The 20969-nt window shown below is 41.5% G+C and overlaps 1 protein-coding gene across 1 annotated transcript in view; it reads left to right on the forward strand.

The window, feature by feature from the left end:
- The first annotated feature begins 13582 nt into the window (after window positions 1-13582).
- The window catches only part of MYO16 (myosin XVI), a 372035-nt gene continuing 364648 nt past the window's right edge, over window positions 13583-20969 (forward strand). Inside the window, exon 1 of the mRNA XM_065901993.1 lies at window positions 13583-13838. Coding sequence (XP_065758065.1) covers window positions 13613-13838 — 226 coding nt within the window. The 5' untranslated portion in view covers window positions 13583-13612. The remainder of the gene's footprint in view (window positions 13839-20969) is intronic.

Consider the following 20969-nt stretch of genomic DNA (forward strand, 5'->3'; position numbering starts at 1 on the left):
TCTAACGTCACTTCTTCCATATTTGTTGAAATTTGCTTTGCTTTGTGGCCTGAGACATAGTCAATTTTGTAAATCATCCATGAGTTTTTAGAAAAAGGTTTTCCCCTGAAAATTGGGTGCATGTTTCTATTGATGTTCCTTAAATCAAATTATCTATGTCCTTACTAATTTTTTTTTTGCCTATTTAATCTGGCAGTCAAGGAGAAAGAAAGTAAAAGTGTTAGTTGCTCAGTTGTGTCTGACTGTTTTTTTTAATTGATTTATTTATTTTAATTGGAGGCTAATTACTTTACAATATTGTAGTGGTTTTTGCCATACACTGACATGAATAAGCCATGGGTGTACACGTGTCCCCCATCCTGAACCCCCTCCCACCTCCCTCCCTCAGTGTTGTCCCAGAGCACCAGCCCTGAGTGCCCTGTTTCATGCATCAAACCTGGACTGGTGATCTCACTTATGGTAATATACATGTTTCAATGCTATTCTCTCAGATCATCCCTCCCTCGCCTTCTCCCACAGAGTCCAAAAGTCTGTTCTTTATATCTGTGTCTGTTTTGCTGTCTCGCATATAGGATCATCATTACCATCTTTCTAAATTCCATATATATGTGTTAATATACTGCATTGGTGTTTTTCTTTCTGGCTTACTTCACTCTGTATAATAGGCTACAGTTTCACCCACCTCATTAGAACTGATTCAAATGCATTCTTTTTAATTTTATTTATTTATTTATTTTTTTGGATAAATCATGAAAATTTATTTATATTTCACTTTAAAAGCCAGAACATAACAAATGTCACTTTCTGGAAAGTCATCTTACTAGAAATACGTGAAGTGCACTTAATACAATGAAATCCGTTTCTTGGTACCACTGTGAGACCACCGTCAGGTTCTCTCAAATGAAGGTTTTGTTAAATTTCCCTCTAAACTTAGGCTGAGATGATCTCAATTCAGGAGGGTCAGAGTGAGCTTTCTCCAGAAATTACAGTGAAGAAACTGTAACAATGCCTGGGCCCTCCCGAGTGACAGCGCGTTAGAGAAAGTCACTTTGCCTCCACAGGACCCCATCCCTGCTGGCTCCTGAGCACACGTGATCTCAGCGGCAGGGAGGGCGAGGCCTCCAGCACACTGTCCTGGCCCAGAGCCCCGGGTCACCTGCAACTTCAGCCACTGGCCAGCAAATGCATTCTTTTTTAATGGCTGAGTAATATTCCATTGTGTATATGTACCACAACTTTCTTATCCATTTGTCTGCTGATGGACATCTAGATTGCTTCCATGTCCTAGCTATTTTAAACAGTGCTGCGATGAACATTGGGGTACAAGTGTCTCTTTCAATTCTGGTTTCACTGGTGTGTATGCCCAGCAGTGGGATTGCTGGGTCATACGGCAATTCTATTTCCAGTTTTTTAAGGAATCTCCACACTGTTCTCCATAGTGGCTGTACTAGTTTGCATTCCCACCAACAGTGTAAGAGAGTTCCCTTTTCTCCGTACCCTTTCCAGCATTTACTGTTTATAGACTTTTGGATAGCAGCCATTCTGACCAGCGTGAAATGGTACCTCATTGTGGTACCATCTCTCTGATAATGAGTGATGTTGAGCATCTTTTTATGTGTTTCTTAGTCATCTGTATGTCTTCTTTGGAGAAATATCTCTTTAGTTCTTTGGCCTATTTTTTGATTGGGTCATTTATTTTTTGATATTGAGCTACATGAGCTGCTTGTGTATTTTTGAGATTAATTCTTTGTCAGTTGCTTCATTTGCTATTATTTTCTCCCATTCTGAAGGCTGTCTTTACACCGTGCTTATAGTTTCCTTCATTGTGCAAAAGTTCTTAAGTTTAATTAGGTCCCATTTGTTCATTTTTGCTTTTATTTCCATTACTCTGGGAGGTGGATCATAGAGGATCTTGCTGTGATTTATATCAGTGTTTTGCCTATGTTTTCCTCTAGGAGTTTTATAGTTTCTGGTCTAACATTTAGATCTTTAATCCATTTTTATTTTATTTTTGTGCATGGTGTTAGAAAGGGTTCTAGTTTCATTCTTTTACAGGTGGTTGACCAGTTTTCCCAGCACCATTTGTTAAAGAGATTGTCTTTTCTTCATTGTATATTCTTGCCTCCTTTGCCAAGGATAAGGTGTCCATAGGTGTGTGGATTTATCTCTGGGCTTTCTATTTTGTTCCATTGATCTATATTTCTGCCTTTGTGCGAGTACCATACTGTCGTGATGACTGTAGCTTTGTAGTAGAGACTGAAGTCAGGCAGATTGATTCCCCCAGTTCCATTCTTTCTAAAGATTGCTTTGGCTATTTGAGGTTTTTTTGTATTTCCATATAAATTGTGAAATTATTTGTTCTAGTTCTCTGAAAAGTACCTTTGGTAGCTTGATAGGGATTCCATTGAATCTATAGATTGCTTTGGGTACTATACTCATTTTCACTATATTGATTCTTCTGATCTATGAACATGGTATATTTCCTCATCTATTTGTGTAATCTTTGATTTCTTTCATCAGTGTTTTATAGTTTTCTATATATAGGTATTTTGTTTCTTTAGGTAGATTTATTCCAAAGTATTTTATTCTTTTCATTGCAATGGTGAATGGAATTGTTTCCTTAATTTCTCTTTCTGTTTTCTCATTGTTAGTGTATAGGAATGCAAAGGATTTCTGTGTGTTAATTTTATATCCTGCAACTTTGCTATATTCATTGATTAGCTCTAGTAATTTTCTGGTGGTGTCTTTAGGGTTTTCTATGAGGACGATCATGTCATCTGCAAACAGTGAGAGTTTCACTTCTTCTTTTCCTATCTGGATTCCTTTTATTTCATTTTTTTCTCTGATTGCTGTGGCTAAAACTTCCAAAACTATGTTGAATAGTAGTGTGAGAGTGGGCACCCTTGTCTTGTTCCTGACTTTAGGGGAAATGCTTTCAATTTTTCACTATTGAGGATAATGTTTGCTGTGGGTTTATCATATATGACTTTTATTATGTTGAAGTATGTTCCTTCCCTGCTTTCTGGAGGATTTTTTTTTTTATCATAAATGGATGTTGAATTTTGTCAAAGGCTTTCTCTGCATCTGTGGAGATAGTCATATGGTTTCTATCTTTCAGTTTGTTAATGTGGGTGTATCACATTGATTTGTGAATATTGAAGAATCCTTGCATCCCTGGGACAAAGCCCACTTGGCCATGATGTTTGATCTTTTCAATATGTTGTTGGATTCTGTTTGCTAGAATTTTGTTAAGGATTTTTGCATCTATGTTCATCAGTGATATTGGCCTATATTTTTTTCTGGCATCTTTGTCTGGTTTTAGTATTAGAGTGATGGTGGCCTCATAGAATGAGTTTGGCAGTTTACCTTACTCTGCAATTTTCTGGAAGAGTTTGAGTAGGATAGGTATTAGCTCTTCTCTAAATTTTTGGTAGAATTCACCTGGGAAGCCATCTGGTCCTGGGCTTTTGTTTGTTGAAAGATTTTTGATTACATTTTCAACTTCTGTGCTTGTGATGCATCTGTTAAGAATTTCTATTTCTTCCTGGTTCATTTTTGAAAGGTTATACTTTTCTAAGAATTCATCCATTTCTTCCAACTTGTCCATTTTATTGTCCTATAGTTGCCGATAATAGTCTCTTATGACCCTTTGTATTTCTGTGTTGTCTGTTGTGATTTCTCCATTTTCATTTCAAAATTTGTTTATTTGATTCCTCTCCCTTTTATTCTTAATGAATCTGGCTAATGGTTTGTCTATTTTATTTATCTTCTCAAAGAACCAGTCTTTAGTTTTGTTGATTTTTGCTCTATTCTTTTTCATTTATTTCTGCCCTAATTTTTATGATTTCTTTCCTTCTACTCTCCCTGGGGTTCTTCATTTCTTCTTTTTCTAGTTGCTTTAGGTGTGAAGTTAGGTTATTTATTTGGTTTTTTCTCTTGTTTCTTGAGGTAAGCTTGTATTGCTATGAACCTTCCCCTTAGCTCAGCTTTTACTGAATCCCATAGGTTTTAGGTTGTTGTGTTTTCATTTTCTTTTGTTTCTATGCATATTTTGATTTCTTTTTTTGATTTCTTCTGTGATTTGTTGGTTATTCAGAAGTGTGTTATGTAGCCTCCATGTTTTTTTATTTTTAATAGTATTTTTTTCCTGTAGCTGACCTCTAATCTTTTGCATTGTTATCAGAAAAGATTTTTGAAATGATTTCAATTTTTTTGAATTTACCAAGGCTAGATTTATGGCCCAGGATATGATCTATCCTGAAGAATGTTCTGTGTGCACTTGAGAAAAAGGTGAAATCAATTGTTTTGGGGTGAAATATCTTATAGATATCAATTCGGTCTAACTGGTCCATTGTATCATTTAAAGTTTGTGTTTCCTTGCTAATTTTCTGTTTGGCTGATCTATCCATAGGTGTGAGTGTGGTATTGAAGTCTCCCACTATTATTGTGTTACTGTTAATTTCCCCTTTCATACTTGTTAGCATTTGCCTTGCATATTACGGTGCTCCTATGTTTGGTATATATATATTCATAATTGTTATGTCTTCTTCTTGGATTGATTCCTTGATCATTATGTAGTGTCCTTCTTTGTCTCTTTTCAAGGCCTTTATTTCAAAGTCTGTTTTATCTGATATGAGTATTGCTACTCCTGCTTTCTTTTATTCTCCATTTGCATGAAATATCTTTTTCCAACCCTTCACTTTCAGACTGTATGTGTCCCTTGTTTTGAGGTGGGTCTCTTGTAGACAGCATATACAGGGGTCATGTTTTTGTATCCACTCAGCCAGTCTTTGTCTTTTGGTTGAATTTTGTAAATGCAACCCATTTACATTTAAGGTAATTATTGATAAGTATGATCCCATTACCATTTACTTTGTTGTTTTGGGTTCAAGTTTATAAACCTTTTCTGTGTTTCCTATCTAGAGAAGATCCTTTAGCATTTGTTGAAGAGCTGGGTTGGTGGTGCTGAATTCTCTCAGCTTTTGCTTGTTTGTAAAGCTTTTGATTTCTCCTTCATATTTGAATGAGATCCTTGCTGGGTACTGTGATCTGGGTTGTAGGTTTTTCTCTTTCATCACATTAAGTATGTCCTACCATTCCCTTCTGACCTGAAGAGTTTCTATTGAAAGATCAGCTGTCATCCTTATGGGAATCCCCTTGTGTGCTATTTGTTGCTTTTGCCTTGCTGCTTTTAATATTTGCTGTTTGTGTTTGATCTTCATTGATTTGATTAATATGTGTCTTGGGGTGTTTTGCCTTGGGTTTATCCTGTTTGGGACTCTCTGGGTTTCTTGTACTTGGGTGGCTATTTGAAAAATAGGGTCTCTTTTTCTTGCAAGGTAATAGTAGGATATAAAAATGAAAATTAAAGGAGTAATAAAGAACTTAAAAATTAAAAAGGTAAAATATTAAAAAAATAATAAAAGTAAAAATATATCTAGGAATTTCTCTGGAGCTGTTGAGGGCATGTGGGCTCAGTTCAGTTTCAGATAGTTCCTTGTTCCGCTTATACTTCTTCTCAAGGTCTATAGGCCCCTTCCAATGCTTAGTCAGTGCTAACTACAGGGTTTTAACCTGTTGCACTTGTCACTTGCAGAGCAATTTCCTCTTTGTCTATTTTCGCCTCCTCTGTTTGCAGGACCCTCAGTGTCTAATTTCCGCCCTGACACAGGGGGCGAAGGTGGTCACGTATTTAGGCTCACTTGTTCAGTTGTGCTCTGGGGAGGGAGGGAGACTGTAAACAAATATCGCTCATGTGTGGGGAGTGCTCACAGTGTATGGACCACACTGGGTTTGCTCCAGCTCACGGCAGCGTGTGCTTTCCAGGTCTACACTGCTCAGGCTCCAGGTTGCTCTGAAGGGGAACTGTCCAAAGCACGCCCGGGTTGCATGCATTTCCCAGGTCTAAGCTGCTCAGGTTCAGGCTCTCGAGTACTCCACAAAGGCATAGACTCAGCTAGATGGACGTGCATTTTGTGCCCTTCCCAGGTCTGAGCAGCTCAGGCGACCAGGTGTGTGGTGAGTACACTGTCCCAGGTGGGGCGGTGCGTCTTATCACTTCCCCGGTCCCGGCCGCTCCCGGGTGGACCACAAGGGTGCCATCTCAGATGTGCTGTGTGTCCCCTCTGGGGAGCTGATCTCGGGCTGCGACGCTCCTGGCGGATGTCAACTGTCCAGGATCCCAGGAAGACGTGGCTCGCAACTGGGAGCCTGCTCACGGTTTGGTGGAGGATGCCGTCTCTGGGGCCCAGATGGCCCCTTGCCTTCCAACTCTGGCTGTCGCCCGCCTGCCTCTCTGCCTCCAGCGTGGGGAGGGCCAGTCCACAGCTGGCTAGCTCTCCTTTGGTGTTCGCTCAATCCTTTGTTTGGTGAGTGGGCCAGGCTGTGCTTTAAGTTAGAGCTTTTCGTGGGAAAGTTCCCTTTTTTTTCTTTCCCCCTCTCTCTCCCTGGCTATCCTACAGTTTGAGTTGCTATCTCACGTTAACTCCCTCAGATTGTCCTCAGGGCATTCAGGCCTGGTCCTTACCCTAAGCATGCAACCCACACCTCCCTGTCCAGCCCCTACTCGCTTGTGGTGGACGTGAGGATCTGGGTTACTTCTCTGCTGAAAGTTGCAGTTAGGCACGTTTTCAGTGTTTTTTTCCCCCCAACTATGTTGCCCTCTGAGATTCCAAAACTCCCACAAACCCGCTGGAGAGAGGTTTCCCTGCTATTTGGAAACTTCTAATTCACGATTCCCTCTCCAGGATGTATCTCCATCCTTAACTCTTTTGTCTCTTTTTTTGTCTTTTATATTTTGTCCTACCTGCTTTTGAAGAGAATGGGATGCCTTTCTGGGTGCCTGGTGTCCTCCACCAGAGTTCAGAAGTTGTTCTGTGGAAGTTGCTCAGCATTCAAATGATCTTTTGATGAATTTGACGGGGAGAAAGTGGTCTCCCTGTCCTATTCCTCTGCCATCTTGGGACCGCCCCCCCCCCCCATCTGACTCTTGATAACCCACCAGGTTCCTCTGTCCATGGGATTCTCCAGGCAAGAATAATGCAGTGGGTTGCCATTTCCTCCTCCAGGGGATCTTCCCAACCCAGGGGTTGAACCTGGGTCTCCAGCATTGCAGGCAGATTCTTTACCAACTGAGCTCTCAGGGTAGCCCAGCAGGCATGGAGAGATAAGCATAAAAATCTCCCACATTGAGTGTGCCATCGCCACATGAAGACTTTGAATCTAACTGAGATGAAAGCATTTCTGGTAGTTGTACAGTAGAATAACTTTAGGAGTTCAGTTTCCTAGTTCCTTTAACTTACTATTTGTATTTTTGGTGACTCTACACATGGACATCACCAGATGGTCAACACAGAAATCAGACTGATTATATTCTTTGCAGCCAAAGATGGAGAAGCTCTATACAGTCAACAAAAACAAGACTGGGAGCTGACTGTGGCTCAGATTATGAACTCCTTATTGCCAAATTCAGACTGAAATTGAAGAAAGTAGGGAAAACCACTAGACCATTCAGGTATGACCTAAATCAAATCCCTTATGATTATATAGTGGAAGTGAGAAATAGATTAAAGGGACTAGATCTGATAGACAGAGTGCCTGATGAACTATGGACGGAGGTTCATGACATTGTACAGGAGACAGGGATTAAGACCATCCCCATGGAAAAGAAATGCAAAAAAGCAAAATGGTTGTCTGAGGAGGCCTTACAAATAGCTATGAAAAGAAAAGTGAAAAGCAAAGGAGAAAAGGAAAGATATTCCCATCTGAATGCAGAGTTCAAAAGAATAGCAAGGAGAGATAAAAAAGCCTTCCTCAGTGATCAATGCAAAGAAATAGAGGAAAACAACAGAATGGGAAAGACTAGAGATCTCTTCAAGAAAATGAGATATACCAAGGGAACATTTCATGCAAAGATGGGCTCGATAAAGGACGGATATGGTATGGACCTAACAGAAGCAGAAGATATTAAGAAGAGGTGGCAAGAATGCACAGAAGAGCTATACAAAAAAGATCTTCACGACCCAGATAATCACGATGGTGTGACCACTCACCTAGAGCCAGACATCCTGAAATGTGAAGTCAAGTGGGCCTTAGAAAGCATCACTACGAACAAAGCTAGTGGAGGTGATGGAATTCCAGTTGAGCTATTTCAAATCCTGAAAGATGATGCTGTGGTGCAAGAGAGTTCCAGAAAAACATCAATTTCTGCTTTATTGACTATGCCAAAGCCTTTGACTGTGTGGATCACAATAAACTGGAAAATTCTGAAAGAGATGGGCATACCAGACCACCTAACCTGCCTCTTGAGAAACCTGTATGCAGGTCAGGAAGTAACAGTTAGAACTGGACATGGAACAACAGATGGTTCCAAATAGGAAAAGGTGTACATCAAGGCTGTATATTGTCACCCTGCTTATTTAACTTATATGCAGAGTACATCATGAGAAGCACTGGGCTGGAAGAAGCACAAGCTGGAATCAAGATTGCCGGGAGAAATATCAATAACCTCAGATTTGCAGACGATACCACCCTCATGGCAGAAAGTGAAGAAAAACTAAAGAGCCTCTTGATGAAAGTGAAGGAAGAGAGTGAAAAAGTTGGCTTAAAGCTCAACATTCAGAAAACTAAGATCATGGCATCTGGTCCCATCACTTCAGGGGAAATAGTTGGGGAAACAGTGAAAACAGTGTCAGACTTTATTTTTTTCAGCTCTAAAATCACTGCAGATGGTGACTGCAGCCATGAAATTAAAAGACGCTTACTCCTTTGAAGGAAAGTTATGACCAACCTAGACAGCATATTAAAAAGCAGAGACATTACTTTACCAACAAAGGTCCGTCTAGTCAAGGCTATGGTTTTTCCAGTGGTCATGTATGGATGTGATTATAGCTGAGTGCTGAAAAATTGATGCTTCTGAACTGTGGTGTTGGAGAAGACTCTTGAGAGTCCCTTGGCCTGCAAGGAGATCCAACCAGTCCATCCTAAAGGAGATCAGTCCTGGGTGTTCATTGGAGGGACTGATGCTGAAGCTGAAACTCCAATACTTTGGCCACCTCATGCAAAAAGTTGACTCATTGGAAAAGACCCTGATGCTGTCAAGGATTGGGGGTGAAGGGGACGACAGAGGGTGAGATGGCTGGATGGCATCACCAACTCGATGGACATGGGTTTGGGTAAGCTCCGGGAGTTGATGATGGACAGGGAGGCCTGACGTGGTGCAGTTCATGGGGTTGTGAAGAGTCGAACATGACTGAGCGACTGAACTGAACAGTATAAAGTCCCGAAATTGGCACATTATATGGTGCCTGCCAAAACCAAAGCATGGGGCTACTAATTTTTTAATGGATGTTACATATTTATTTCTGAATATAGATCTTGGCTTTTTTCCTTTACGTATTTTGTCTGCTGGCTCTGAGATTTTGTCATATGGAGATGCACATTTGCTGAGCAGAGACTTCTGGCTGTGGCTCTCTGTACATTTTTATCTAGAATTACTGGGTCGCCATATATATATATATATATATATATCCTCCCCAACCCTCCCTACTTCCCCACCCCCTGGCAAATGAAGTCCGCTCATGTGTCTAAAGGAAGACAAACCTGGTTTCAGGTAGTCGGTTTGCGTGAGAGTAAAACTATGCCCTGTTACAATACAGCGTGTGTCTTTGTCATACCAATGAACTCCTGTATTATTGGGAGAAAGAGGTCTGCAGAACGTTGAAGTTGTGGTGGTTCACGTGTGTTTTTTTCTAGGCAAAGCGAGCAAAATAGTGGGGAAAGAATTGGGATATTTATCAGGCAAGAGCCCCTGATTCAGTAGGTGGGCAGACTACCCTGTCAACCCCATCACACAACTGGAAACCAGTGCCTGCTCAGGACTCCCGTCCCAGGAGAAAATCAGCCTGGCCCAGTTCAGACTCCTGTCCTCTGCCTGGGCACTTCAGATTATCACGTGAAGAATTAGGTATTGTTATTCTGAATGCCCTGGTGATGAAGTTGCATAGATTTTCAGTAGACTGCCCTCACCACTATGCTTCCCATAACTCTATTTTTAGTGTCTATCTTACAGATTCATGTAGCGAATACACAAGACAAAGCGGATCCACCCATAATTAGCTAAAAAGAAAGTTGCTGTGCCCAGTATATTTTCAGCAATATAAAATAAGTCAAACTTTAGACCCTTTAAAATCAAAGCATGGGGAATTAATTAACAGCAAAGTGTTATAAAAGCAATATTTTGTACATGTATTGTTTTGAAATTTGACAGCCCCGGCTTGTGCTTTTCCAAATCATAAGGGAATAATTCATTTAGGAACAACTCTCTGTGCTCCTTTTTTTTGACAGTGGGGAGTGTTCAATGAATCACCTGCTGTATCCACATATTCCTCAAAAGTTAATTGAAAATTTCACCATGAGACCCTTCTTTAAGAGTGAAAAACCAGAGGACTGTGCATTTATTAGATTAACCTCCCCCTTGGACTGCGTGCTGATAAGCGCAGGGCGCTCTGCCATGTCATTTGTTTTACTTCTTAAGATTTTCCTGTGGCTCCCATGATTCCCTGGGCCCCCACTGACAAACTGGCGGAGTCACAGGAAGTCAGAGTGTCCTGAGCATCTAAGTTAATAAATCAAACCTGGCGATGTCCTCTAAACAGATTTGAAGGCAGAGGATAGCTCCCGTCCATTATTCATGAGACCTCACAGGCAGTCTGTCTGTGGCCGTGATCATGGCTTTTATCAAACAGACATACTGGAGAGCCATTTGTCATAATTTCAGAACCCCTGGTGTCCCTTTGTGTTTGGGTCATTGGGAAGGGAATGTTTTCTGTGTAGCTATTTGATGCTTCTAACACCACTCTTGCAAAGACTTATGAAGCATTTTATTAAAACAGACGGTTCCTTTGTCATTGCTAACAGACAACAAAAACACACCTCCCCATCTCTGCTTCTCTCCCTTGTGCATATGTGTACATGCATAATAATATACATAAAACCTGACTTTCAGGAATCACTTGTCGTTTATTTTGTTTCTGTCTTGAGCCTCTATGGAACATTTCTGACTCTGTCATAATATCATCTCTTTGGTCTTGGACAAGTCACAGCCTCTTTCAACTTGGCTTTCTTTTCCTGCACGGCAGGGATGGTTATGCCTGGAGTGTATGAGAATAAAGTTTTGCAGAGTGTCACATGAAATAAAAATGAAAATAGCTTTGTCACAGTTTTCCATACTGTCAGAGGAATACCGTATTTTTCCAAAGATGAAGTAAACCTTTATGGTATGATGTTCCCAGATGTGACTTATGATCAGCCACATATTTGTGCATGCAGTTACTTTGACTTTCCTGAGACTTACATCATAAATATCTTAAGAGAAGAACCTATAAGCAATTACCTGAACCTGTATTTGTGAGCCACATTTGAGAATTTTCAGCACTCTAACGTTTACTTTCTGCCAATGGTAAAATTTTGATGTCGTGGTAGATATGCTAGTGTCAAATCTAAGTTTGTGTGCCTGATGAGCAGTAAGCCCAAACAAGCTTCCAGTTGCAGGGCCAGGCAAGGAGAATGGTGGCTTGTGCTCATAGGACCTGAACTCACTGATGGGTTTCAGGGCATAGTTTTTATAGACGAAATTGGCAGGGAGGTCTGCAGGGTACGTGACCTTCCTCTGATCAGTTGGTGGGGAGGTAACAGGATAGTGTTTGGCAGTCTCAATCACCAGCCTTCTGGTTCCAGCCAGTCTGGGGTCTGCTTGCCTGTGTTCAGCCTGAAGTTACCATCATCCCTCTTCAAGAGGGCCTTAGTTCCTACAGAAGAACTCAGAGATCTGTGTCAGAGTGTTCTCTGCACCCCTTCAGGAGATACATACCTTGCCAGGTCCCTGCCCCATCCTTGCACTGCTATTTCTCACTGCCTTTCCTTTGTTTCTGCATTTCCTTCACTCCTCTAATTTGTGGCTGTTTGAATCTGCCCTCTTGAACTTCAAGGCAGGTCTAGGAGTCTGAAACCTTTTTCCTACAAACAAGAAACCAGGGATCAATGAAGGTCTTTTTTTACCTAGAAGAATCCCACAAGGTTTTGTCTGGCTTCAGTACAAATTTGTACAGTCCATTACAGGTGTTTTGGGTGGTGTTTATAGGAAATTAGAAAGGGATGGTTTTCAGGTCCAGGACAGAGAACTCATTTTGCTAATCACTGTATTAATAAGACAGAGACTTTGACATATGTTTGTATAATCCATTATAGGTGTTTTGGGTCATGTTTATAAGAAATAGAAAGGGATGATGTTCAGGTCCAGGACAGAGAACTCACTTTTGCTAATCATTATATTAATAAGATAAAGATTTGACAGCAACAGTTCCATCTATAATTTTGAGTTGCCAAGGAAAAATCTGTCTTCCATTGCACAATCTTTATACTTAATCATCGTTAGGTCTTTTAGAAATGAATGTCACTAATGACAAGGAAAAGGGGTCAGTAATAAATTGGTGGAAAATGGTCACTGTGTCATACAGAGAATTGATAGCATGCATGTGTTCTATTCGGCTCTCATAAAGAGTCAGACACGACTAAGCAACTTAACTGACTGAACTGATTGATATGTTCTATTTGGAGAAGGAAATGGCAACCCACTTCAGTATTCTTGCCTGGAGAATCCCATGAACAGAGGAGCCTGGTGGGTTACAGTCCATGGCGTCGCAAGGGTTGTGTATGACTTAGCAACTAAACCACCACCACCATATGTTCTATTACATTAGATCAGCAGAGTCATTAGTACAGTTGTATAAGGATGTGAGCAAAGACCTGGAATGGCTTTCTGTCAAAATTTAACATGTAAGGTTTAGTTGGCATTAGGAGCTTAATGCTGAGGTGAAATATTTAAGCCTTTGGTAGGGATTTAAAGAAACAGGAAAGGATGGATTGTGAGTGATTATGTTGAGCAAAACCACATATCTATATCTCATTTGAAAAGACCTTGATGCTGGGAAAGACTGAGGGCAGGAGGAGAAGGGGTCGACAGAGGATGAGATGGTTGGATGGCATCACCGACTCAATGGACATAAGTTTGGGTAAACTCCAGGAGTTGGTGATGGACAAGAAGGCCTGGTGTGCTGCAGTCCATGGGGTCGCAAAGAGTCAGACGTGACTGAGAGACTGAACTGAATTGAGCTGATATCTCATTATGTCATCTGTTTTACTACTATGCAGTCTTTTTTTTTTTTTTAGTTTTGATTTTTTGTTCATCATGAATTTTTTGCATCAGTTTTAATTTTTGTTTATTTTTGGCCAAGCCCCACAGCATGTGGAATCTTAGTTCCAGGGATCAACCCATGCCCCATGCAGTGGAAGCACAGAGTCCTGATCCCTGGACCACCAGGGAAGTCCCTCTTGCAGTCTTGAGTAAGACATCCACTCGCTTTGCTTTTCCAGGAATCTCTAAAAGGGTTTGTGTTAGTTGTTGAAGACAAAGAGGACCGGATGGGTTTCCAACTTGAATGATGGGTGATGCTTGCAGTGCTGCTGTCTTGGCTGTAGCGACAGGTCTGCTGACTTTTGCGCTGTGTTTATTTCAGGTTGCTTTCAGCTATGTAACGTTTTCCGATCCCATGAAATGGAAATTGACCAGTGCTTGCTGGAGTCCCTCCCCCTGGGCCAGCGGCAGCGGCTGGTGAAACGCATGCGCTGTGAGCAAGTCAAAGCGTACTATGAGCGAGAGAAAGCTTTCCAGAAGCAGGAGGGGCTCCTGAAGAAGCCGAAGCATGGGAAAAACCAGAAGGTTCACTTTAATCTTGCTGACATGATTCAGGATGCCGTTATCCACCACGATGACAAAGAAGGTAAGGACAAGACAATCGTTTTCTGGTGTGGTGTTTCGTATTTGTTGTTTGTTGTTTTGGTGGAGAAGTGCGAGATAGAATTGCTTTTAAATATGAGAGGTTTTCTTTTAACTACATGAAATATTCAAGGAAGAAAATAGCTTTCTTCAGTGAGCATAGGTAAAGGTTCCAAGTCCCTTGGTAAAGATGAAAAAAGGCAAAATTTTTGTAAAATTGTTATACATATATATATATGTATTTAAATTACCTACCTGGAAATCAAGTGATTTCCTTGCAAAGTGTTCAAATTGTTAATGAAAATTTTTCCCAATGAAATTATTCCTGTTGCTAATGAGATTGTGTTACAAAATTTATTATTATCTTATAGCTAGATAGATATAGTAGTGAAGTCACTTACCTCCAAAACTCGCAGGATAGAATCAATTGTCTTATCCTTTAAAGTTGGCTGACTTTTAGTATCACATTTTATTAAGAATATACACTTAAAATTTTGGTTGCCTTTACAGTACTATAAAGTTTCTCAATTTTTGTGTATTCTTTTATATGATGTTTTTGTTTGATTTACAGTCTACTTTCCAAAGTTCCAATTTGAGAGAAACTCTCCAACTTTAGGTTTAAATGTAGAAGGCTTCAAAGAATCAAATATAAATTAATTTATCTAGATTGGCTCTAAAATTACTGGTTGAATTAATCTAAAGCAGGCATGCAAAGAGTACAGACCCATGACCCATTAATTACATTTCAATATAAAAATCTCTGGAAAACAAGTTTTTTGTTTTTTTTTCCTTTTTTTTTTTTTTTTTGCCGGTGGAAGGCGGTAGGGGGCAGGGAGAGTGTAACTTGTTTAGTGGAAGAATTGTCCCTTGAATTATTTACAATTTTAACCTGTCCAGTCTGGAGAAATTAGTAACATTCATGGCTCCAAAGCTTTCAAAGAGGAATTGTGGATCTTAGAAGACTGACGGTTCATCCTATAGAATGATAGCAGTAATAAGAAGACTAGAGCAGTTCTTTTTATGGTTTTGTGTGGGCTTGATAGTCAAACTAGAAGACTTTGAGAAGTTATGAGATTTGTTTTTTTTTGGTGAAATAGAATGAGTGACAAAGAATCTCCTAGCTGGGAAGGACCCAAGAAATTGTCTAGTTGAATCTCTTATTTTACACATGAAGGAACTGAGAGTCAGTCAAGGTATCAAATCTTATAGAAGGCTGTCCCAGACCACTTTCACCTCCCATTTTATTATTCTCTTCTCGTGTAAAGCTCTTCTTTGAATGGCCATCTCCTCTGTGAAGCTATGTGTACATCAAGGAACAAGGGACTGTCTGTCAGTTTCAGCATACCCACCTGCCCCTCCCAGTACCCTCCATGGGTGTGAAGGGAAAGAGTGAGTGATTTTTCAAAGTTTACCGAGCAGGTGCTGGCAGAGAATGCCTAAATTGGAATGTGAGTGGATTTAAGCCCTATGTTGATTTAAAAGTAAAGAAACAGCAAGGAAGTATTTGGAAAGTTATAAAGCCTTCTGTGTAAAATTATTTAATTGCTAAGGCATATCTCTTGCGACCCCATGAATTGTAGACTTCCAGGCTCCTCTGTCCATGGGACTTTGTCGGCAAGAATACTGGAGTGGGTTGCCATTTCCTTTTCCAGGGTATCTTCCTGATCCAGGGATCAAACTTGCATCTCTTCCTTGGTAGTTCAGTTCTATACTACTGAGCTACCGGGGAAGCCCTCTGTGTAAAATAGTTACAGGAAAAAAATAATACCTAAGTTGCTGTTAGCAAGAGATTAAGCAGAGTGAAATAATAAACCCAGAGAACAAGAGGAAATGCTAATATATTATGTTAGGTACTATAATTTGTGAAAACATTGGAACCATAAACTCTGATTTAATACTTTTAAAGAGCTGCTGTAAATGTGGAACTATGCTGTCACTTGGGTAGTAAAAAAGCAGTGAGAGAGGTGAATCCTATCTTCAGAAAAACTCCAATCTATGTAGAAAAAGAGAAAAAAAATCAGTAAAATAGAAAGCAGTGACTGAAAATGAAGTCTGATGGAGGTGGCGGAGTGGGCAAAGTTTTTTGGTGGCTGTGATTTTTTGAGTGACTCTGAATTTGAAGTGAAGTTGCTCAGTCGTGTCCGATTCTTTGTGACTCCATGGACTGCATCCTACCAGGCTCCTCCGTCCATGGGATCTTCCAGGTGAGAGTACTGGAGTGGGTTGCCATTTGCTTCTCCAGGAGATCTTCCTGACCCAGGGATTGAACCTGGGTCTCCCGCATTGTAGGCAGATGCTTTACCGTCTGAGCCACTAGGGAAGCTCTTAGATACTTGAAGGGAGGAAAAGAATATAAATCACTGCCCTTGAGCAGCAATGCCGGTGAACAGTTGCAGAGAACTGAGAGTCCCACGCACACAGGTCTGTCTGAAAGTTGTCCATGCCAACTCGCTTCAGTCAAGTCCGGCTCTCTGTGACCCCATGGCCTGTAGCCCACCAGGCTCCTCTGTCCATGGGATTCTCCAGGCCAGAATACTGGAGTGAGTGGCCACGCCCTCCTCCAGGAGATCCTCCAGGAGATCCTCCCGACCCAGGGAATGAGCCTGCGTCTTCTGCGGCTCCTGCGTTGGCAGGCGGGTTCTTTACCACTAGCACCACCTGGGAAGCCCCGCGTAGTATGCAGATAGTGATAAATGCTGAGGAGTCCACAGTTGCCTCCTGAAGGTATATGAGGGAAGGGGCATGTCAGGTGAGTACAGTGACGGGGAGCATCCCAGCTTGATAAAGCAGCCGGGTGGTGGGAGCAGATGAATAAGTGGGGAGACAGAAGGAGAGGAGCCAGACCCCTTGGGGACTCGGAGGGTCATGGGGTGGCCTCTGGCTGTCGTGTCCCGTGCCTGCTGAAGCCGTTGGAGAATCTGAGCAGAAGAGAGACCTGCTATCCCTTGTGAGTTATCAGAACTGGCTTTGCTGCTGCATTCTGAACTCATGGAAGGATTTCCAGGGCAAAAGCGGGGAAATTGGTTGGGAGGTTCTATTGATAAACCTAGTGAGAGATGATGGGGACTTGGACCAAAATGGAACAAGGATGTGGTGAGAAATAGTCAATTTGGGGATACATTTTTAGAATAGAGCTGACAGGAAATGCTGATGAACCGGTGACAGGGAATATAATAATTTTCCATCGCTGCCATAACAAGCTGCTTCAAATTTAGCAGCTGAAAATAATCTCAGTAATTATCATATGGTTCCATAGGACAGACGTCTGGTGTGGGTCCCACTGGGCTGACATCAAGGTTATCATCAGGGCTGCTCCCTTCTTGGAGTTTCTATTGAGTAGTCTGTTTGCAGAACTTTCTCAGTTTCTGGAAGCCATCTGCATCCCTGAAACCTTAGCCTCCTTTTCCATTGTCAGAATCAGCAGCGGCAGGTTGCGCCTGCCTCTCAAGCTTCGAATTCCTCTTGTTTCCTTTCTGTCCTTGCTCACATCTCTCTGACCAGATGTTTTGCCCTCCTCTTCTTCTTTTAGGGGCCCTGTGATTGCATTGGGCTTGTCTGTATAATAGAATTCAGGGAAATGGCCCTATTTTTAAGGTCAGCTCACTAGCACTCTTAATTCTCTATCCCCAGATCATGTAACATATTCACATGCATAACACCAGAGGGTGCAATTCATGGAAGCAAAATCCTACCTGCCATGGGGACTGAGAAACTCAAGGCTGACCTCAGCATTCTTTGTTCTGCCCTGAACAATCAGAAAAATGAAATGCTATTAAGTGAGTTAGGGGTGCCTCTAGGAGGTCAGAATAAGAGGGGGTGTTGCACTGGCTGGAGATGTAAACTTGATATAGATGAACATATAGGTGACATTGACAGCCCAATGATATTACAATATCACTTAGGGAATGAGTGTAGATAAAATTATAGGGGTACAAGGACTGGGTCCCAAGGAATTCCAGTATTAAGAGTTGAGTGAAATGAGGTAAAGCCCCCAGAAGAAGGGAGAAAAATGAGGTAAGAGTGCTTTTCTTGGAGTTAAATAATGAGAAATTTTCAAGGAGGGATGAGTAATCAACTATTCCCAATTCTTCTGCTCAGTCCAGTGGGATAAAGGTTGGGTCTTGACCGTCAAGTTTAGAAATATGGAGATGACTGGTTTCGTGAATTGTAAGAAGCAGAAATCTTAAAGGTATGAGTTCTAACAGAGTGGGAAAACAGAAATGGGCCCAGAGAATATAGAGAGCTCTTTAGAGGATTTTTTGATCAACTGAGGTATAGTTGATTTATAATGTTGTGTTAGTTTCAGGTATACTTCAAAGGGTATGTATATGAGTTATATAAGTATATAATTTTGTATATATATATATATGTATAACATATATAATATATTCTTTTGCATTCTGGTTTATTATAAGATATTGAATACAGTTCCCTATGCTGTAAGTTCAGTTCAGTTCATTTCAGTTCAGTCGCTCAGTCGTGTCCAACTCTTTGTGACCCCATGGACTGCAGCACACCAGGCCTCCATGTCCGTCACCAACTCCCGGAGTTTACTCAAACTCATGTCCATTGAATTGGTGAGGCCATCCAACCATCTCATCCTCTGTCATCCCCTTCTCCTCCTGCCTTCAATCTTTCCCAGCATCGGGGTCCTTTCCAATGAATCAACTCTTTGCATGAGGTGGCCAAAGTACTGGAGTTTCAGCTTCAGCATCAGTCCTTCCAATGAACACCCAGGACTGATCTCCTTTAGGATGGACTGGCTGGATCTCCTTGCAGTCCAAGTGACTCTCAAGAGTCTTCTCCAACACCACAGTTCAAAAGCATCAGTTCTTCAGTGCTCAGCTTTCTTTATGATCCAACTCTCATATCCATACATGACCACTGGAAAAAACTATAGCTTTGACTAGAGAGACCTTTATTTATTTATTATAAAAATTATTTTTTATTTTTGGCAGTTCTGAGTCTTCATTGCTGCGCAGGCTTTTCTCCAGTTGTGGCAAGCTGGGGCTACCCTCTAGTTTTGGTCTGTGGGCTCCTCACTGCCGTGGCTTCTCTTGTTGTAGGGTGCGGACCCTAGAGCACAGGCTCGGTAGATGTGGCAGGACGGGTTTTTTGCATCATGGCATGTGGGAGACCCCGGTTCAATTCCTGGATCGGGAAGATCTGCTGGAGAAGGGAAAGGCTACCCACTCGGGCATTCTGGCCTGGAGAATTGCATGCACTGTGCAGTCCATGGGGTCGCAGAGTCGGGCACAGTTGAGTGACTTTGACGTCACTATGTGGGATCTTCCCAGACCTGGGATCAAACTCACGTCTCTTACATTGGCAGGTGGATTCTCTACCTCTGAGCCACCAGGGAAGCCCCTACCATGTTTATTCTTTAGGGGTGAAACAACGCAATCAGGTTCTGAAGATTCTTGGAGACAAATGTCCTCAAATACAACTTATATAAATTTCCTTCTCCCAGGAAAGAGTTTCTGTTACTAATGCAAACAGAGATAATGTTCATTAACTAAGGTCAATATTGCCATCAAATGATGAAGAAATAGTTGAATGGCTTCAAATTCAGCCAGAGTTTTAATCTGTAGTCAATGATAAACATTTTAGGTATATTACTGCAATGTAAATAAAAATTTCTGTGCACAGAGGTTGTCTTAGCTCTGATTGCCGTAACAAAATACTCTAGACCTGGTGGCTTCAACAACAGATGTTACTTTCTCATAGTTCTGGAGGCTGGAACGTGTAAGACTGAGATGCTGGCTGGTTCCGTTCTTGTTAAGGGCTCTCTTCCTGGCTGATAGATGGCTGCTTTCTTACTGTGTCCCTCCATGATGGAGAGAGAGAAAGAGACTCCTGTCTTTTTTCTTATAAGGGTGCGAATTCCATCACAAGGGCTCTATCCTCCTGGCCTCATCCAAACCTAATTACCTCCCAAAGGCTCACAAATCCTCATTTCACATTGAGGGTATTCGGTATATGAACTTTTGTTGTCCCGAAGTCATGTGTTACTCATTGCAACCCCGTGGACTGCAGCACACCAGGGTCCCCTGTCCTTTACTGTCTTCCAGAGTTTGCTCAGACTCATGTCCATTGAGTTGGTGATGCCATCCAACCATCTCATCTTCTGCTGCCTTCTCCTCCTTTTGCCTTCAGTGTTTCCCAGCATCAGGGCCTTTTCTGGTGAGTTGGCTCTTTGCATCAGGTGGCCAAAGTATTGGAGGTTCAGCTTCAGCATCAGTCCTTCCAGTGGATATTCAGGGTTGATCTCCTTTAGGATGGACTGATTGGATCTCCTTGCAGTCCAAGGGACTCTCAAGAGTCTTCTCCAGCACCACAGTCCAAAAGCATCAATTCTTCAGTGCTTAACCTTCCTCATGTTCCAACTCTCACATCTGTACATGACTACTGGAAAAACCACAGCTTTGACTATATGGACCTTCCTTGGCAAAGTGATGTCTCTTCCCTTTTAATACACTGTCTAGGTTTGTCACAGTTTTCATATAGTCATAGTAGTCATACTTTTATTTATTTTTAAGTTACCCACATAGTTTGATGTACACATTTAGAGTATCGAGACACCAAAAAATGTTGCCGTAAGAAAAAAACTTTCCATTTGAATTATTTGAAAAACTTTGCAGAGTTTGTATTTGCTTAAATTACTTTATCACTTAGTCTCAAGTTCTTTCATTGGCCTACTGACTGGGTGTGTGCTAAGTTGCTTCAGCTGTGTCCAACTCTTTGCGACCCTATGGACCGTAGCCCTCCAGTTTCCTCTGTCCATGGGATTCTCCAGGCAAGAATACTGGAGTGGGCTGTCATGCCCTCCTCCAGGGGATCTTCCAACCCAGGGGTCAAACCTGGGTCTTTTATGTCTCCTGCACTGGGACGCGGGTTCTTTAGCAGTAGCACCACCTGGGACGCGCCGAGGCTTGCTGAGTAAAAGGGATCAAATATATTTTGTCAAAGGACAACACGTTATCTGTGCTAAGGTTTATGGCATCTCATTAACAAGCAATTCACGGATTTCTGTTTAACGTTCTGAATGTTGCCTTTTTGTAAGTATAAATTTAGTGTCATCGACACTTTATCGTTCTCTTCAGGGAGATAGTGACTTTTTAGTATGTAATCTGTC

Source organism: Muntiacus reevesi, chromosome 11 (assembly GCF_963930625.1).
Source record: "Muntiacus reevesi chromosome 11, mMunRee1.1, whole genome shotgun sequence".
Taxonomy (NCBI): Eukaryota; Metazoa; Chordata; class Mammalia; order Artiodactyla; family Cervidae; genus Muntiacus; species Muntiacus reevesi.